Source organism: Manis javanica, chromosome 3 (assembly GCF_040802235.1).
Source record: "Manis javanica isolate MJ-LG chromosome 3, MJ_LKY, whole genome shotgun sequence".
In the NCBI taxonomy this organism is placed as follows: domain Eukaryota; kingdom Metazoa; phylum Chordata; class Mammalia; order Pholidota; family Manidae; genus Manis; species Manis javanica.
Genome location: NC_133158.1, coordinates 135,495,987 through 135,511,876, shown reverse-complemented (window position 1 = coordinate 135,511,876; position 15,890 = coordinate 135,495,987). Strand labels below are relative to the sequence as shown.

Sequence of the window (15,890 nt, the reverse complement as noted above, 5' to 3'; positions counted from 1 at the left end):
TCTCATTTGAACTTCACAGTGACCCTGTCCTAATTCCCTGGATTAGCAACCCCACTTCATGGATAAGGAAATGGATCTTCAAAATGTTTAAACGATTTGCTTTAATTGTGCAGCAGTAGGTGGCAGGGCCTGGACCTAAATCCACATAATGCTGCCCCTAAACTCAAAGCAGGGCACTCCATTCTGTTTGCATTCCAGCTGTCCAAGCCCATCCCCAAAGCCAAATATATCAGGAGTCTTCTGAGCTCAAGGTTTTTCTTAAGAACTCACAGAGTATTTTATACTTCTCTTAGAACACTAAATCACTTTCTGCCTATTATTATTGTAATTAAGGTGTGAATTTCACCTCTCACACTAAACTACTGTCTTCTTAAGGATAGGATCTGACTCCTGATTTAGCATTCATGGCACTGAGCAGATTCTAAGTACCATGAGTTATGTCAATACTGCCATCATTCTCTCAGTTACCAAGGTGATTTCAGACCCTTCTTTCTCCTTCGTGTCTAACCAAATTGGCAGCAAGACTTATCAGTTTTGTAATTTTTTACTTCCTATTGCCTGTAATCTTCAATACAAGACTTACTGTATATCTAAACTAATACCTTTTTTCACTGATCATCAAGTCTGCAGGATCTTCTCAGTCCAATTTATCCTCCCAACTACTGCCACATTCATCTTAATTTCCTTATACTGCTGCTTTGAAATCTTTAAATGTTCCCCTTTTACATACAGGACATTTAAAACAAAGAATTCCAATCCCTGGCCTTAATTTACCTTCCAGTCTGCTCTTAGCTTTATATGAACTCATTTTAACAAAACCAGTCTAGTAAACATGACTCCTATATGCTTTGTTCATTCACATCTCTAGCCCCTTGCTTATCCATTATGCTTTTCTGGATATATGCCACCTTGCCCCCCCCCCCATCCTAATGCCACCCCATCCATGATAGCATACCTCTGCTATGAAATCTTTTCATGGCAACCATCTTTCCATAAACTTCAACAAACTTAAATCTGTATTATTCATTTGGTACATATCATGTACCACATAACTGCTCTCTCTCCAAGGAAAATAAAAGATCTCCAAGATCAAGAATGTTTCCTCTAGCATTTAATTTAGTTCTACTCAATAAATGTTGAGTGCCTAACCATTATTTTCCCCCATTATAGAAATGCAACAGAGACATGGATGTTACAATAATTGAAAATTCTCTGTTCTTCCAGAAACACATAATACCCAAAGTTTTCTGTCACATATACTCAAAACATTTTTCTCCTTATCAGATTATCCACATTCAGAAGCATCTTTGGTGTACTATGTTGGGTCCAACTTCTTTAAATTCTGCAGCAGTGATCCACATATCCTGGAAGGCAGACAGTGATGCAAGCATAGATCCTCCCATCCACGCAGATAGTTCCCTTTCTGGGGGAGCTGTAACCTGCACAGGGGTATTGGCAGGCACCACCTTTGCTATATCTTTAACTAGCCGCTTCTCTAAACCAGGGAAAGAAGTTGATCCCCCAGCAAGTATAATATTGGAGAAAAATAAATTCCTCAGATCTGTATCACATTTCATTATGCTGCTGAAGCACATCTTATCAATGCCAGGGGTCTCCAGATTCATGAGATAGGGAGAGAAGAGTGCCTCTGGACACTGAAAGAGCTGTTCATGGAGCTTGATCATTTTCCCATCAGGTAGTTGGTAAACTTTCTCTATACAGTTGGGTTTCTTGGCCATTTCCTCTTCATAGTTTATTGCCACATAACAAGAAGTTTCCTTAATGTCTGTGACAATTTTTCTGTCTGCAGTGCTAAGCAGCATGATGCCATGGTCCTTCATCAGCATCATGAGGTAGTTGGTGAGGTCAAGGCCTGCCAGATCTAGCTGCCGGACACCATGAGGCAGACAGTAACCCTCGAAGATGGGCACACACTGGGTAACCCCAGCACCTGAATTCAGCACAAAGCCAGTTGTAAAGCCACTAGCAAAGAGAGCTAGAACCCCCTGAATGGACATATAGAAGGCAGGAACCCCTAGATGCTCAAAAAACACTTCAGTGATCTGTTGCCGGTTGACCAGTGAGTTCAGTGCTGGCTCCGTAATCAAAACCGGCCCATCAGAGGGCTTTAGCTTCAGGTTGTAGTCATAGATATGCTTCCACATGACTTCCATGTCCCCCCAGGAAGAAATGAGACCACGCTCTACTGGGTAGCTGTAGGAAGAACAATGAGATAAATGGTAGCTTTTAATTTTTCCAGTTTCTACTCCCTTCAAACCTGGGTTAATCCCCATATTTATTGCCAGTATCCCTTTGTGGGCTGTGATTGCCAGAGGTTAGAGAACTGTAACTGCCAGAGAAAGTTAGCACAGCTACCTTCTATAGCAATTATTGTTGCTTTTCATTTCCAGCCCCCCTTGGGAGACCTTTGGTTTAAAAAAAAGGGGGGGGTGGAATCTTCACATAACAATGATTTTAATATCAATTAATTGAAGAAAATAACTCAAATGACAAAAGTACCATGAATTAAGTAACATTTTTTTATTAAGGTATTATTGATATACACTCTTATAAAGGTTTCACATGAAAAAACACTGTGGTTACTACATTCATCCATATTATCGTGTCCCCCCTCATACCCCATTGCAGTCACTGCCCATCAGTGTAGTAAGATGGGACAGTCACTATTTGCCTTCTCTGTGCTACATTGTCTTCTCCATGATCCCCCCCACACCACGTGTGCCCATCATAATACCCCTCAATCCCCTTCTCCCTCCCTCCCCTTTGGTAATTGTTAGTCCCTTCTTGGAGTCTGTGAATCTATTGCTGTTTTGTTCCTTCAGTTTTGCTTTGTTGTTATACTCCACAAATGAGGGAAATTATTTGATACTTGTCTTTCTCCACCTGGCTTATTTCATTAAGTAACATTCTTAAGTAAACTATTTTATGAAAGATAAGTTCACTTATACGTTTGAATTCCGTTGTATAGATAGATACACACTGCAAGTAATGTTCGCTTTTTAGATGTTTGGTACCCTTGGAAATTTGTGGCCTGCACGTGTGCAATAATGCCAGCTGGCTGAGACTTTTCTATTCCTGGCCTCCTTATCCTGTCACTCACCCCTGCGCCCCTCATCGGGGCTCTCGCTCCCCCTCGGCGCCAGTCTCGCGTGCTGGGGGAAGGTGATACCTGACAGACAGCGAGTTCCTCCGGTCCTGAGCTTGGTCGCCCACGCACAGTTCCCGCGCGCTCTCGGCCGCCCAGCTCTGGCCTTTGGCGCGGCCAATAATGTTCGGGTAGACAAAATGGGGCTCCCGGGACCCAGCCAGGCCCGCCTTGATCACTCCCGAGCCATTGTCGATTACCACCGGTACCTGGTGGTAGCTCATGCCGCCTCCTCCTGCCGCCCGGCCGCTCCCACTGCCCTGGCTGCGGGCTGCGCCGGGAGGGCGGACAGTGCGCGATGCAGACCCTGGGCGGCTTTACAAAGAAGGCCCCAGTGATGCGCGCGGCTGACGGCCTGGAATGCCGCGTCACAGAGGCCCATGCAAGGTCCCGCGGGGCCTGAGCTCTGCTAGTGCCGGCTGGGGGCCGGAGAGCCTCGGGCCCATAGGCTCCGGATGCACGGTGAGCTCCCAAGTACCACCCTCGATTGTGTCTTCCCAACTCCCTGGAATCCAGGAATACCAAGATCAAGAAAAACCGACTTAACTCTTCAAAATATAAATCTAACCCTTCTCTAATACCTCGATGAGCCATAAAAATAGTTATGTTTCCCAAAGCCGTTGAGCTCTGTCTGGTTCATGGGTGTCGGTCCACGGGTAATCGGGAACCCCTGCTTTGCGCCTTAGAAACTAAGAAAGGTGGAAAGATGGGGCAAGGGAAAGTTGCCGTAGGAGGAGAGGCACGCTCCACGTTTCTGAAACCCTCGTCAACTTCTGAAAAGAAAAAGGGAAAAAAATGCTAGGATTTACAAATGGGTTTTAAAGACATTTCTTTATACTGGGCATTACTTTGGTGTGTTTCTTTCCTGTAGTTTCTAAGTAAAATATGCTCAAAACCGAATGGTAGGATCTCATTTTTTTAAACCATATATATATATATATATATATAGAATACACACACACACATACACATAGGAAATCTTCAGGTTATCCTACGGTATAATACGGAAATTCATTCTCATTTCCTAAAAATTGTTGATTTTTAGGCATAAGAATGTCTGCCTCTGCAGAAAAATTGATATTCCTTATGAAGTTCAGGTTTAGAAAAATTTAAGTACACTGCGTGCCAAGAAACGCATCTTGAGGTCTGATCTTTTATCCCTTCAATTTTGCACATCTTATACAGGATTTTAAAACACAAACGCAAATTAGAACCTCTAGTTGGTCTACGGAAGCAGCGGAGGAAATTGAAAGGCTATTTCCACGTCTCGCCACCAGAGACTGAAATGGTCGCGTTCTGGCTGGTGTAAGCTGCAATGGGGTTTGGGTCTGCGCGCCACTGCGGGAGCTGGAACTCCGGGACCTGGGCGCGGATCGCCCTTCCCGGTTGGCAAAAGCCCCAAAGCCTCGCAACTCTCCCGGGACTCTCGGCAACGTCATGCGGAGAAAGGATACGTAATAAAATATTTGTCCCACACAACAAAGTGGCAACTTGTCGAAGGGCAACTAGAGGGTGTCTGGTTTCTATAGCGATATCTAGGGAGCTTTGAAAGAAAGTGTTTATGCTCACAAAGTCCAATTTTTGAAATAGTTTCAGCGCTGTTCAGTTGGACAAATATTTTACCTCTTCTGATCCTTTATTTCCCGTTAAGGTACATTAAGCTTACCTAACAATATGAAGGATTTCCAAGACCTCTTCTCCAACGAGGTTTCCGTAGTGTAGTGGTTATCACGTTCGCCTAACACGCGAAAGGTCCCCGGTTCGAAACCGGGCGGAAACAACTGATTTCCTTTTCTTCACTGGCTTCCCGGAAAAGAACTATGTAATAGTCTTACCTTGTAAACTTGAACTTTTAGCTTCTGTGTTAGTTCATACACCAAGTGTCTTTATTAACAGCTTGCTACGTGGAAGGGCTCAAGACTTAAAAATTTCAACTCAAATTCTGATACTGAGAAAATAACGTTACATTTAGCCTTCAAGAAAAGATCAAATACAGTGGAAAAACTCCTGAACACTCTTTATATTAGAAGTCATTTGGTTTTCCATTAGTTTTCCCCTTGAGATTGCAGTTTCTCTAAATGCCAGGAGACAGTATTTTATTCCTATATACTTAGTGTCATACTTGACACCTAGTAGAAACGAGTTACTACTGAATGAATTAGTAAGTTACCGAAGAGGGTTCCGAGAAAAGGAACAGTAGAGTCTGAAAAAAATTAGACTACTCATAAAGATCAAGTCAAGGAAGAACCAGCCTTAAGATTTTCTTTATAAACATAACGGTTGTGCTTTTTTTTCACAAATGTAATTCCTACCGAGAAAAAATAAATTACAAAGAAAGCAAACATAATCTGATTGGGAAACTCTCAGGAAAAAAGAAACGAATAAATGAAGGAACAAAACAGCAGCAGAATCACAGAACCCAAGAATGGACTAACAGTTACCAAAGGGAAAGAGACTGGGGAGGATGGGTGATATGGGGGAGGTGGAGAAAGGGGGCATTATGATTAGCATGTATAATGTCGGTGGGGGCACGGGGAGGGCTGTGCAACACGGAGAAGACAAGTAGTGATTCTACGGAATCTTACTACGCTAATGGACCGTGACTGTAATGGGGTTTGTGGGGGGGACTTGGTTATGGGGGGAGTCTAGTAAACATAAAGTTTCTCATGTAACTGTAGATTAATGGTGCAAAAAAAAAAAGAAACGAATAAATTCAAGTTGAGGCTGTCCTTTGAAATTACGAGTAAATGTTGAAGTTTTGCTTTTCTGAGATTTATGTCTGCAGGTACTTGGGAAGAATCAACCTTAACATATCACGATTTATCTTATTGTTTCTGAGTCTTTGTAGATTACGCAGATAACTGGCAACGTTTTCCTTCACTGTACAAAATCTGAATTCTATGTAAATAACCGTATCAAAAATTTTCTACTCCAGACAGAACTTTTTCCGGTTTAAAGCCCACCTTCCTCTGGCATTGCGCATGCCCAGTGTGCCCTACTGCTTTGTTCCGCTTTCGTGCATCTCAGACTTCTAACAGCAGGTAAGGGTTTCCTAGAAACTGGGCTACAATTGACCGATGCAAACAAAACGCAGGGTGTCCCAAGAGCTTTTGGATGGTGATTAGTCTGATTGGGTAATGATTAGTCTTAGCTCAAAAATTCACCACGGCCAAGAGACCGAGTAGACAAAGCAGCTGTTTGCACTCGTCGGGCCTCAAGGAAGGGGAGCATGATGGGAAAAGAGGAGCGACTACAAGCCCCAGCATGCAGCGCGCAATGTGGCGGCTGGAAAGAGAGGCCCGCGGCGTTTCGCTGCCCGGCCTCGGCCCAGAAAGCTGGCGCAGCGTGAGATGTTGACTGTCGGCCGGTCAGACTGCTCAGAATGAGGAAGACAAGCGGAGCACTGTAAGCGAGTCCTTAGGTCTCGTATGCATTACACTCGCTGCTTCGGGAGGGTCCCCTAGCATGCAAGGGAGTGGGGTCTCCGTGGGCCAGCCTGTTGCGTCCATTTCGGGTGGGACCTCCAAGGTCCTAGAGGTCCTGCGTTGCCTCGGGACGCCCGCAGCCGGATGTGACATTGCGGTGGAGGAACAAGGGAGAGGCGGAGCGTGGTGCGGTGACGTCCTTCCACTATGGCGGAGAGAGAGTGAAGAAACTGTTTCCCCGTTTGGGTTGCTGTAGGTGAGTTCGGTACTCCCAGCCCGCCATCCCCACTTTCTCCAGGCCCTGCACCATCGGAGGGTAGACTCTTCAGAGTTCGAGCTTAGGTGGGAGCGAAGATGTTACCGTGGAACGTTTGGGTGAGGCAGCCCCGGTGTTGGCCTTGGCCACAGCCTCTGCTGTGGGAATTCGCGAGAGTGGGAGCGGGGCGAAAGGCAGGGCAGCAGAAGCCAGGAGAGCCCTGGCTTAGTAGTCATTTCCCGATGCCGTCTCGAGTGGAGATGAGGAAGAGACGGGTATGTGGCCTCCTTGGGGCGAGTGACGGAACCTTTGACAACCTTTGGCCCTGGTCATTTCTCCGCCCCTTGGGCACCCGCCCAGCGCACCGAAGCGACTGTTGGCACCCTGGAAGCTAACAGGTTTCGGTGATTTGAGAGCAATTTTAAAGAACTCGTATCGTCTTTTCTTCATCTGCCCGAGGAATCATTTTTTAATGGTTAGTTTGTTTTATTCTTAACGTATGTATGCCTACTGATGTTGAAAGTCTGAAGGTTAGTCTGATGTAAAAGCGTGAAATTTTGCGGTGCTTTTTTTTTTTTCAGTTGGTGTTGAAAACACTTTCAAGAAATGTTTCCATTCATAGCCATTTATTGATATGTCCAGGTGATTGTGTTATTTGGCCAGGATGAAACATAGCTAGAAAGGAACTTAACCCTTAAGCATTTTAGCCATATCTGTTTAACCAGAATTTTCTGGGGATATGTTATTTTTGTTCATGTTATGTCCTGTGTCCCTTCTCCCTCACGAGTTTCTTGGTTGAAACGTTTGATGAAAACTTAGGATTACTGATTTACTATTTCTTTTTGTCTTTTAGAACAAGGGTAAAATTCTTTCTGATATCAGAATGCATTATTCGCACCACTGTGAGCACCTTTTAGAGAGACTGAACAAACAGCGGCAAGCAGGCTTTCTTTGTGACTGCACCGTAGTGATTGGGGAATTCCAGTTCAAAGCTCATAGGAATGTGCTTGCCTCGTTTAGTGAGTATTTTGGTGCGATCTACAGAAGCACTTCTGAGAACAATGTCTTTCTTGATCAGAGTCAGGTGAAGGCTGATGGATTTCAGAAACTGTTGGAGTTTATATACACAGGAACTTTAAATCTTGACAGGTAAAGTACACATTTTATTTTCACTAGAAGCTAGTCAATGATCTTTAGAGGTAAAGTAGATTTGTATTTTTCCCATTCAGTCCCTGAACTCAGAGTCGGCAATATTGATGTGTACAAATGATGTTATTGTTGTTTAAATAAAGAAGTCAGTATCACAGATGTAGGATGAGCAGATTACATTTCTTAAGCACAAAAAGCACAGGTGTTAATAGGATTTAAAGGCTTGTTACTGACACATTTGATGTATCTACTGAAACAAAGTCTGTTTTCAGTTATGTAAACTTGAAGATTCAACACGATGAATTCAAAGCGAATTCCATTTTATTCTTGCTTTTTGGTCTTTATGTTCCTCTGGTCTTCTTTCTCCCTCACACTTTATTCCCCACCTCTTCAGGTGTTTGAGGTGCGGGAGTGCCCAATGGGAAAAAGAAGAAACTGTTGATTTAATAGTGCTCCCATTTCCAACCACAAAGAGCAGTATTCAGACTCCTTCCTGATCTTCATTCGGGGACAGTAACTTCGTTGGAATGTAAATGGTGGTGATTCTTGTTATCTCTGTAAAGCTATCATTACTAATGTTTAAATTTGGTCCAAGGAGGTAAAATACTTCTCTAATATGCTTAATGCTGTTAGGGCACTAACAAGGTATCTAAGGAATCTGAGAATGCAGGCACCATATGTCTCTCATACATAGTGAACTGCATACTTATAATAAAACCAAATGCATTAGTTTTATTTGCTGTGGGGAAACAGGTAGAGGAGATAAAAGGAAGAGAACTCAAATTACCCTGTCTTCTTTCTTGCAACTCTAAGGAAGGTGTAAATATGAATAGATCATAATTTTATGACATAGAAAAGCTAGGGGTTTTAGAATTCAATCTCACCTGCCAGTCACTTTGTCTCTTTGAATGCAGCCTGGGCCATAGTTTCCCCTTCTGTAAAAATGAGATGGTTATAATTACCTTGGTATTTCCGTGAAGATTAAGTATTTACTTGGAGGCCCACCTCCCAATGAGTATTTTAAATATTGTATTCTTATCTAGGGGGAAGATTCGATTTGCAGACAGATTATGTTCCAGATTATGTAGTATGTTTGGGAACTTGGGGTCTATTTTCCCAGGGAATAAAAATGTTCCCTAAACTGGTAATTGAATTTCCAAGCCAGCCTATAAATCTAATTAATCTGTAATAGCTGAAATAGTAAAAAACAATTTTTATATTAAAAGACAATTTTTGAAAAACTATTATAATGCTAAATTTAAAAAGAGGAAAAAAATATAGTTGGCACTTGAGGCAAAGCAGGTTTAGTAACAGTAGTATACTTTCAAAGACCTGAGAGATTCATGTCACTAGTTATTTTTAATTCAATTTCAATTTTTACTTTTAATAAAGATGTAGTAATAGCATTATATTTATTTTACTAGCTATGATTAAAACCCTTTTTTGGTTCAGTTAATGAAGAGGAAAAAGGAAAAATATATTTTTTTCCTGATGAGTTAAATATTTGGGGAAAATGGCAAATAAGGTTACTTGCAGCAGGGGGTGGGGGTGGGGTGTGTGTGTGTATCAAATAATTAAAAGGGCCATATTTTTAGCGTCAGTACTGGCTCAACTCTGATCTTACAGCTAAGAAAATTGATGCACCAAAGATGCTAACTTCCCTAATTAATTCAGCTAGTAAGGCTAGGTCCAATGTACAGTAATCAAACAACCTCTCATTGCATTGTTAACTTCTGGAGGACAAGGGCTATTTGATATTTCTTAATAGCTCTCTTCATACCACACATGGTAGCTGCTCAGTAAATACTGACTGGAATGTTGAACTTAAGTCTTTATATTTAACTCTAATGTGACAAACTCTCCAGCGAACTTGGGTTGAATATCACAAAAAAAGTAAGTGGGAGAGTTGCTCAAGTGTGATTGATGGACCAGCAGCATTGGCACCACCAGAGAGTGTTAGAAATGGAGACACTCAGATCCCCCTACAGACCTACTGGATTTGAATCTACATTTAAACAAGATCCCTGGGTGATTTCACATGCACAGGAAAGTGAGAAGCAGAGGAAGATAATAGGAAAAAAATTTTTTTAGTCTTTATGTTGCCAATTCAGAAAAGTTGCTATCTGAAGAGGACTAGGGATGAATGGCAGGAGGCAGTACAGTGCCAACACAACTTTTGTGTTCCAAGTGTTTTTTAAAGCAGGCAGAAATTTTATTTTACTTTTCTGTAGTTGTACATAGGTAGCTGTGAATAACCATTGTTTTTCATCTTTTCAAGTTCTGTAAAGCTGGAGATTTTTGCCTAAACATTATTCTGAGTGAGTGAATGAATTTCGTAAACTTGTTTTCTTAGTTATGCCTTTTTCATCATTCTACTTCATTCGGTCTTTAAAAGACATTGAAATATATGTGCACCTCTGTTTTTGAGAAACAGTTTTCCTTTTATCAAAATATTGTCATTTAGCCTTGTTTCCTTACAGTTGGAATGTTAAAGAAATTCATCAGGCTGCTGACTATCTCAAAGTGGAAGAGGTGGTCACTAAATGTAAAATAAAGATGGAAGATTTTGCTTTTATTGCTAATCCCTCTTCTACAGAGATATCTAGTATTACTGGAAACATTGAATTGAATCAACAGACTTGTCTTCTTACTCTACGAGATTATAGCAGTCGGGAGAAATCAGAAGTGTCTACAGATTTAGTTCAGGCAAATCCTAAACAAGGAGCTTTAGCAAAGAAGTCATCTCAAGCTAAGAAGAAGAAGAAGGCCTTTAACTCCCAGAAAGCAGGGCAGAATAAAACAGTGCAATATCCCACTGACATTTTAGAGAATGCATCTGTTGAATTATTCCTAGATGCAAATAAACTGTCCACACCTGTAATAGAACAAGTTGCACAAAGAAATGGTAATTCAGAACTCGAGTTGACGTCAGTTGTGGAAAATACTTTTCCAGCACAAGATATTGTACAGACTGTTTCAGTGAAACGGAAACGTGGAAAATCACAGCCAAACTGTGCTCTGAAAGAACACTCTATGTCTAATATAGCCAGTGACAAGAACTCTTACGAGCTGGAGAGCTCTGGGGAAGAGCTGGATCAGAGGTATTCCAAAGCCAAGCCAATGTGTAATACATGTGGGAAAGTGTTTTCAGAAGCCAGCAGCTTGAGAAGGCACATGAGAATACATAAAGGAGTCAAACCTTATGTCTGCCACTTGTGTGGAAAGGCATTTACACAATGTAACCAGCTGAAAACACATGTAAGAACTCATACAGGTAAGAACTCTTCTACAGAGATATCTAGTATTACTGGAAATACTCCCACTGATTTGTGGGAGATAAAATTGTTTTTGTACTGTGACCGAGATTTTTTTTATAGACAATGTATTAATATACAATGTTGATTGTTTTAGACCAAAATTTGGTGTATACTTATTGTGACCAAGTATTTAATGGCTGTTTGTTTTATTGTAACTGATAAGCTAAGTCCTAATGCATGAGTTCTTTCTATCATTTTCCCTCCAAATAAAAAATAAGCATAAACTTGGTACAAGCTTGCTAAGTATTTAACAGAGATAAAGATATTAAAACTGATAAAGAGAAAAATTACAACTCAAGCCATTTCTCAGATTTTGTCAACACATCTCACCACCTGCTCCCTAGACTTTGTCAATTTCTGAACATGTTTATTAGAATTACACATTCCTTTCTGAACCTTTACATTTACCTTTATTTATATACTTAGATTGTACTGTTTAAGTTGCAATATGTATTTCTTTCATTGACCACCTTTCACTATTATGAATTGAGAAACACTAATTTCTTTTAATTACTGTTGTTTTCAGTTGTCAGTCTAGAAAAAGATAATCCTATTTGCTTTTTTACTTGTAGCAGTTAATATTTTCTGAATACTGAAACTAGTACTGTTGATAAACTCTTTTGAAAGCTTATATGGCTTGAGCAACTATGACAGTATTTCCTCTTAAATATCAATTTAATTTTTGTTCTTTTAGGTGAGAAGCCATACAAATGTGAATTGTGTGATAAAGGATTTGCTCAGAAATGCCAGCTAGTCTTCCATAGTCGCATGCATCATGGTGAGGAAAAACCCTATAAGTGTGATGTGTGCAATTTACAATTTGCAACTTCTAGCAATCTCAAGATTCATGCAAGGTAATAACAAAAAATTAGTTGTTTGATCTTTGAGTCTATCATTCACTATAGTCTAATGAATGTTATATTAGAATTCAAAACAGTAGAGTTCTAATTATGGTTCCACCATACAATATTCTCAGTGTAGTCAAGGAACTTCTAGTTCTTTGGTGGCTGGAGGGGAATAAGTGAGAGAAGGAAATAAGATCAGAATGGTGATAGGGCATCCACATGGTATAAAATTCTGTAGGCCATTATTAAGCTTTTACTCTTAAGTTTGAGAGGTAAGTGCTTACATTTTAAGAGGTTGACTATGGCTGCTATATTAGGATAAGATTGTAGGATGCAAGAAGATGGAAGCAAAGGTTTTCAGTTAGGAAGCTATAGGTAAAAGCCAAGTGAGTATGATGATCATTCAGGCCAGACTGGCAGCAGTGAAAGAGATAAGAGTAGAAGTCAAATTCTGGACATGTTTTAAAGATAGAACACACAGAATTTGCTGCAGATTGGATGTGGGTATTAAAGAAAGAAGAGTAGAATCAAGGATGTTCTGTGGTTTTGAGCCTGAAAAGATGGAATCACCATTAACTGAAATGGAGATTTGTGGATAGACAGTTTAAGCAGGAATACAGGAGTTTAGGAGTAGAGAGTTCTGAACATGTTAAATTTTGAGGTAACTTAGCCATCTGAATGGAGATGAATAGTAGACAATTGGTAAAGTCTGGAATTCAGGGAACTGGTTTGAGCTAAAGATGTTAATTAAATACTATCAGCATATAAATAGTATTTAAAACCATAACCAAGAGAAAGAATGTAGCAGAAGAGACGAAAGGACTGAGTCATGGGGCACTCTAATTTTAAGAGTTCTGGGAGATGGGCAAGAACTAGCAGAGGTGACTGGGAAGAAGCAGCCAATATAGGAGGGAAACCAGAAGAGTAGGCTTTCCTGGAATCCAGGTGAAGGAAATGATTCCAGAAGGGAGTGATAAACTGTGTCAAATTCTGATGATAGGGAGATGAAGACTGAAAGTTGAATATTGAATTTTGCAAAGTGAAAGGTCAGTGTTCTTCACAGAAGCAGTGTTAGCAGAGGCTAGTAGAGAAGAGTTTAGTAGAAAAGAAATTAAAGTAGAACAGTTGGAGGCTCCAGTTTTTCGTACAGGAGAGCAGAGAAATGGAACAGAAAGTGAGATCAAGGGTCTTTTTTTTTTTTAAGGTGGGAGACATAATAGTTTATTTGTATGCTATGAGACAGTGGGGTGGGAAAAATGGTTGATGTAAGGATGGGGGAAATAGGCATAGTATCATTAAGTAGGCAAGGGGTATAGTATCATAAGTATACAAATGGGAGTACTTGGATTTAGGTGAACTGTCACCCTCACATTAGGTTAATAGGAAAGAAAGTAAACTATATAGGTACAGATGCCTATGGGTGGATTGTTGTGATGGGGGCGATTTTCTTCTGATCACTTAAATTTTTCTCGGTGGAACATAAAGTAAGGATATCAGCTAAGAATGAGGATGGGTAAGGAGATGCTGGGAGTTTGAGGGAAGAGTTTTAAAGAGTGAGTAAATGGACCAGTGAAAACAATTGCCTGCAACGTTAGGGGTATACATGACAACCATATCAAGTTAATGGCAGAACTTCTTGAAGTGATCTCAACTGATATTTTGATAACAAAAACATGTATTTTTGACAGTCTGTATTGAAACTTGATTTTAAATATATATGATTTAATGTCTGTTAAGATAAAATTAAATAAAACACTACGTGAAAAATGCTTGCGATATAGAATGACCTCAAATTGTTTTACTTATTGGCATATATAACTATTTACTAATAGGAAGCATAGTGGAGAGAAGCCATATGTCTGTGATAGGTGTGGACAGAGATTTGCCCAAGCCAGCACGTTGACCTATCATGTTCGTAGGCATACTGGAGAAAAGCCCTACGTGTGTGATACTTGTGGGAAGGCATTTGCTGTCTCTAGTTCTCTTATCACTCATTCTCGAAAACATACAGGTAAGAATTTGCCACAGACTGCTTAGAATAAGGAAAGTTGTGAATGAAAAAAGGGAAATCGAGCCTTTACAAACAAACTTTATAGTTATGTATGTTGTTTGTGCTTCTTGAAGCTCTTTATAATTTCCACATAAGTATTAGACATAAAAGCAGATTTATTTTTTAGAATAATAGTGGTAGGTGAAATTTTTTTATCATGTAACTTATATACATTAAAATGAGATGATTGTGACAGTGTATAAACTTGAGTGGAAACATGTTTTATGATTAGGAAAACTCTTTAGCCTCATATGAAATTTCATTTACTTTGGATAAAACCGTAAGAGTGAAATTAAAGGATGGGGGTGGGCTTGGGTAGATCATTGATTCTATAACTTCTTAGGACTTTTCCTATACAGATACTCTAAGATTTGCAAATTAAATAGATACCTTAAATGCAAAGCATGAATTTTGTTCAAAGATTTTCATTTTTTGTAGGGTACATTTTTGTAATAGATCTTCTGTAAACAATTTCATTCCCCTTTGATGATATAAAAGGTAGTAAGAATTGAATTAAATTGATGAATTTTCACGTTTTTAATAAAAAAATTGAACTTGTTGCCAAATTCTAGTCTACTAGAAGGACATTTACAGAAATAAAGTTTATTTTATGAAAAGCATCAGTTTACGTGAGAGGTGTGAAATAATTACCAATATTCATTTAAATTGAATCACACTAAAAATACCCCTAAAATATAACATAAAGAGGTTTTAAATAATGTTTTAGCACAGCTTACTTTAGGTTATTGTAATTGATAAATATTATGTTGGTATAGTACACCACTTCAATATATTTTATTTTCCATCTAGGTGAAAAACCATACATATGCGGTATTTGTGGGAAAAGTTTTATTTCCTCAGGAGAGCTCAACAAACACTTTCGATCCCATACAGGTCTGTGTTTAGGGAGAATATATTATTTTTTGTTCTGTAATTTCTTTTTATGTAAACCTTGACTTTTAAGCCATTATGGGCTATATGTTTTCTAGTCATACTCTACCTATTAGCAATATTTTAATGTATAAATATCAACTTTCTATTTACTTACATCATTTTTTTAGTTGTTTTGAGTGTGAGTTAAATTTGGTTTAGAATTGTGTAGATTTTATAAGATAATAAATAAAGCTAGATAATAAATAGTTTTTTAATTATTTCGGTTAATTGTAGATATACACGAAAAGAAAAAAGGAATTAAATAATACTTATTAAATAGTTTTCAGTATGCAATTTTAAGAATATATCTTGTTGTTGACATGTTCATTGTAAAAGGTAGTGTATAAGTAGTATAAAGAAAATACTAAAAAAAATGTTTAAACGAAAGAATATGCCACTTTGAAAATCTGCTATTCTTTTTAAAAACTCTCCTAATTCCTATCTAAAAAAGCATTGACCAGTTCTTATTTCAGAAGAATAATTTCTATCAGTATTTTTTAAGAATTTCCTAATTTGTAAGCTACCTGAGGGCAGAAACCGTAATTTTTTACTCCTAGTTATATCTTCTAGCCAGGGTCTGGCATATCATTGCCACTCACTAAATGTATGATAGAAATAAAAGACTTAAGTTAGTTTTAGTTTAAATTTTCTATTACTTAAAGTGCTTTTCCATGAAATAGGGTGCTTTATATCAAGTAACAGTGCCTATGTACATAGAGGTTTTTATTTCACTATATTAGAACCAAGTG

The 15,890-nt window shown here is 39.3% G+C and overlaps 2 protein-coding genes and 1 non-coding gene across 12 annotated transcripts in view; 2 read left to right on the top strand and 1 right to left on the bottom strand.

The window, feature by feature from the left end:
- Positions 1-1,096: 1,096 nt before the first annotated feature.
- On the bottom strand, positions 1,097-5,041 carry ACTRT3 (actin related protein T3). 2 transcript variants are annotated; one of them, XM_073232115.1, is made up of 3 exons: positions 4,833-5,041; positions 3,748-3,939; positions 1,097-2,214 (listed from the first exon to the last, which is right to left on the bottom strand). In XM_073232115.1, exons 2-3 carry the CDS (start codon positions 3,804-3,806, stop codon positions 1,296-1,298), a joined length of 978 nt encoding a protein of 325 aa, XP_073088216.1. In that variant the 5' UTR covers positions 3,807-3,939; positions 4,833-5,041; the 3' UTR covers positions 1,097-1,295. The 2 variants fall into 2 exon arrangements, with proteins under 2 accessions (XP_073088216.1, XP_017533094.1); XM_017677605.3 differs by lacking the exons at positions 3,748-3,939; positions 4,833-5,041 and adding an exon at positions 3,191-3,739.
- On the top strand, positions 4,874-4,946 carry TRNAV-AAC (transfer RNA valine (anticodon AAC)). The gene has a single exon. It is a non-coding gene; the product is annotated as a tRNA-Val (tRNA).
- A 1,093-nt stretch (positions 5,042-6,134) lies between the features above and the next one.
- Positions 6,135-15,890, top strand: part of MYNN (myoneurin) — a 27,722-nt gene continuing 17,966 nt past the window's right edge. For 2 of the 9 annotated variants that reach the window (XM_073232105.1, XM_073232107.1), the window contains exons 1-6: positions 6,169-7,322; positions 7,701-7,996; positions 10,477-11,270; positions 12,008-12,167; positions 13,991-14,169; positions 15,019-15,102. In XM_073232105.1, coding sequence (XP_073088206.1) covers positions 7,320-7,322; positions 7,701-7,996; positions 10,477-11,270; positions 12,008-12,167; positions 13,991-14,169; positions 15,019-15,102 — 1,516 coding nt within the window. In that variant the 5' untranslated portion in view covers positions 6,169-7,319. Of the gene's footprint in view, positions 7,323-7,700; positions 11,271-12,007; positions 12,168-13,990; positions 14,170-15,018; positions 15,103-15,890 lie in introns of those variants that run through there. The other 7 variants (XM_073232104.1, XM_073232108.1, XM_073232110.1 and 4 more) reach the window with 7 other exon arrangements.

What these genes read in the sequence shown, in the direction of transcription:
- ACTRT3 (XM_017677605.3), bottom strand. Translation starts at nt 3,390, where the DNA reads ATGAGCTACCACCAGGTACCGGTGGTAATCGACAATGGCTCGGGAGTG. An exon ending in AGGAACTCGCTGTCTGTCAG is followed by an intron (nt 2,215 to 3,190) that starts GTATCACCTTCC and finishes TTCTTCCTACAG; the next exon opens with CTACCCAGTAGAGCGTGGTC.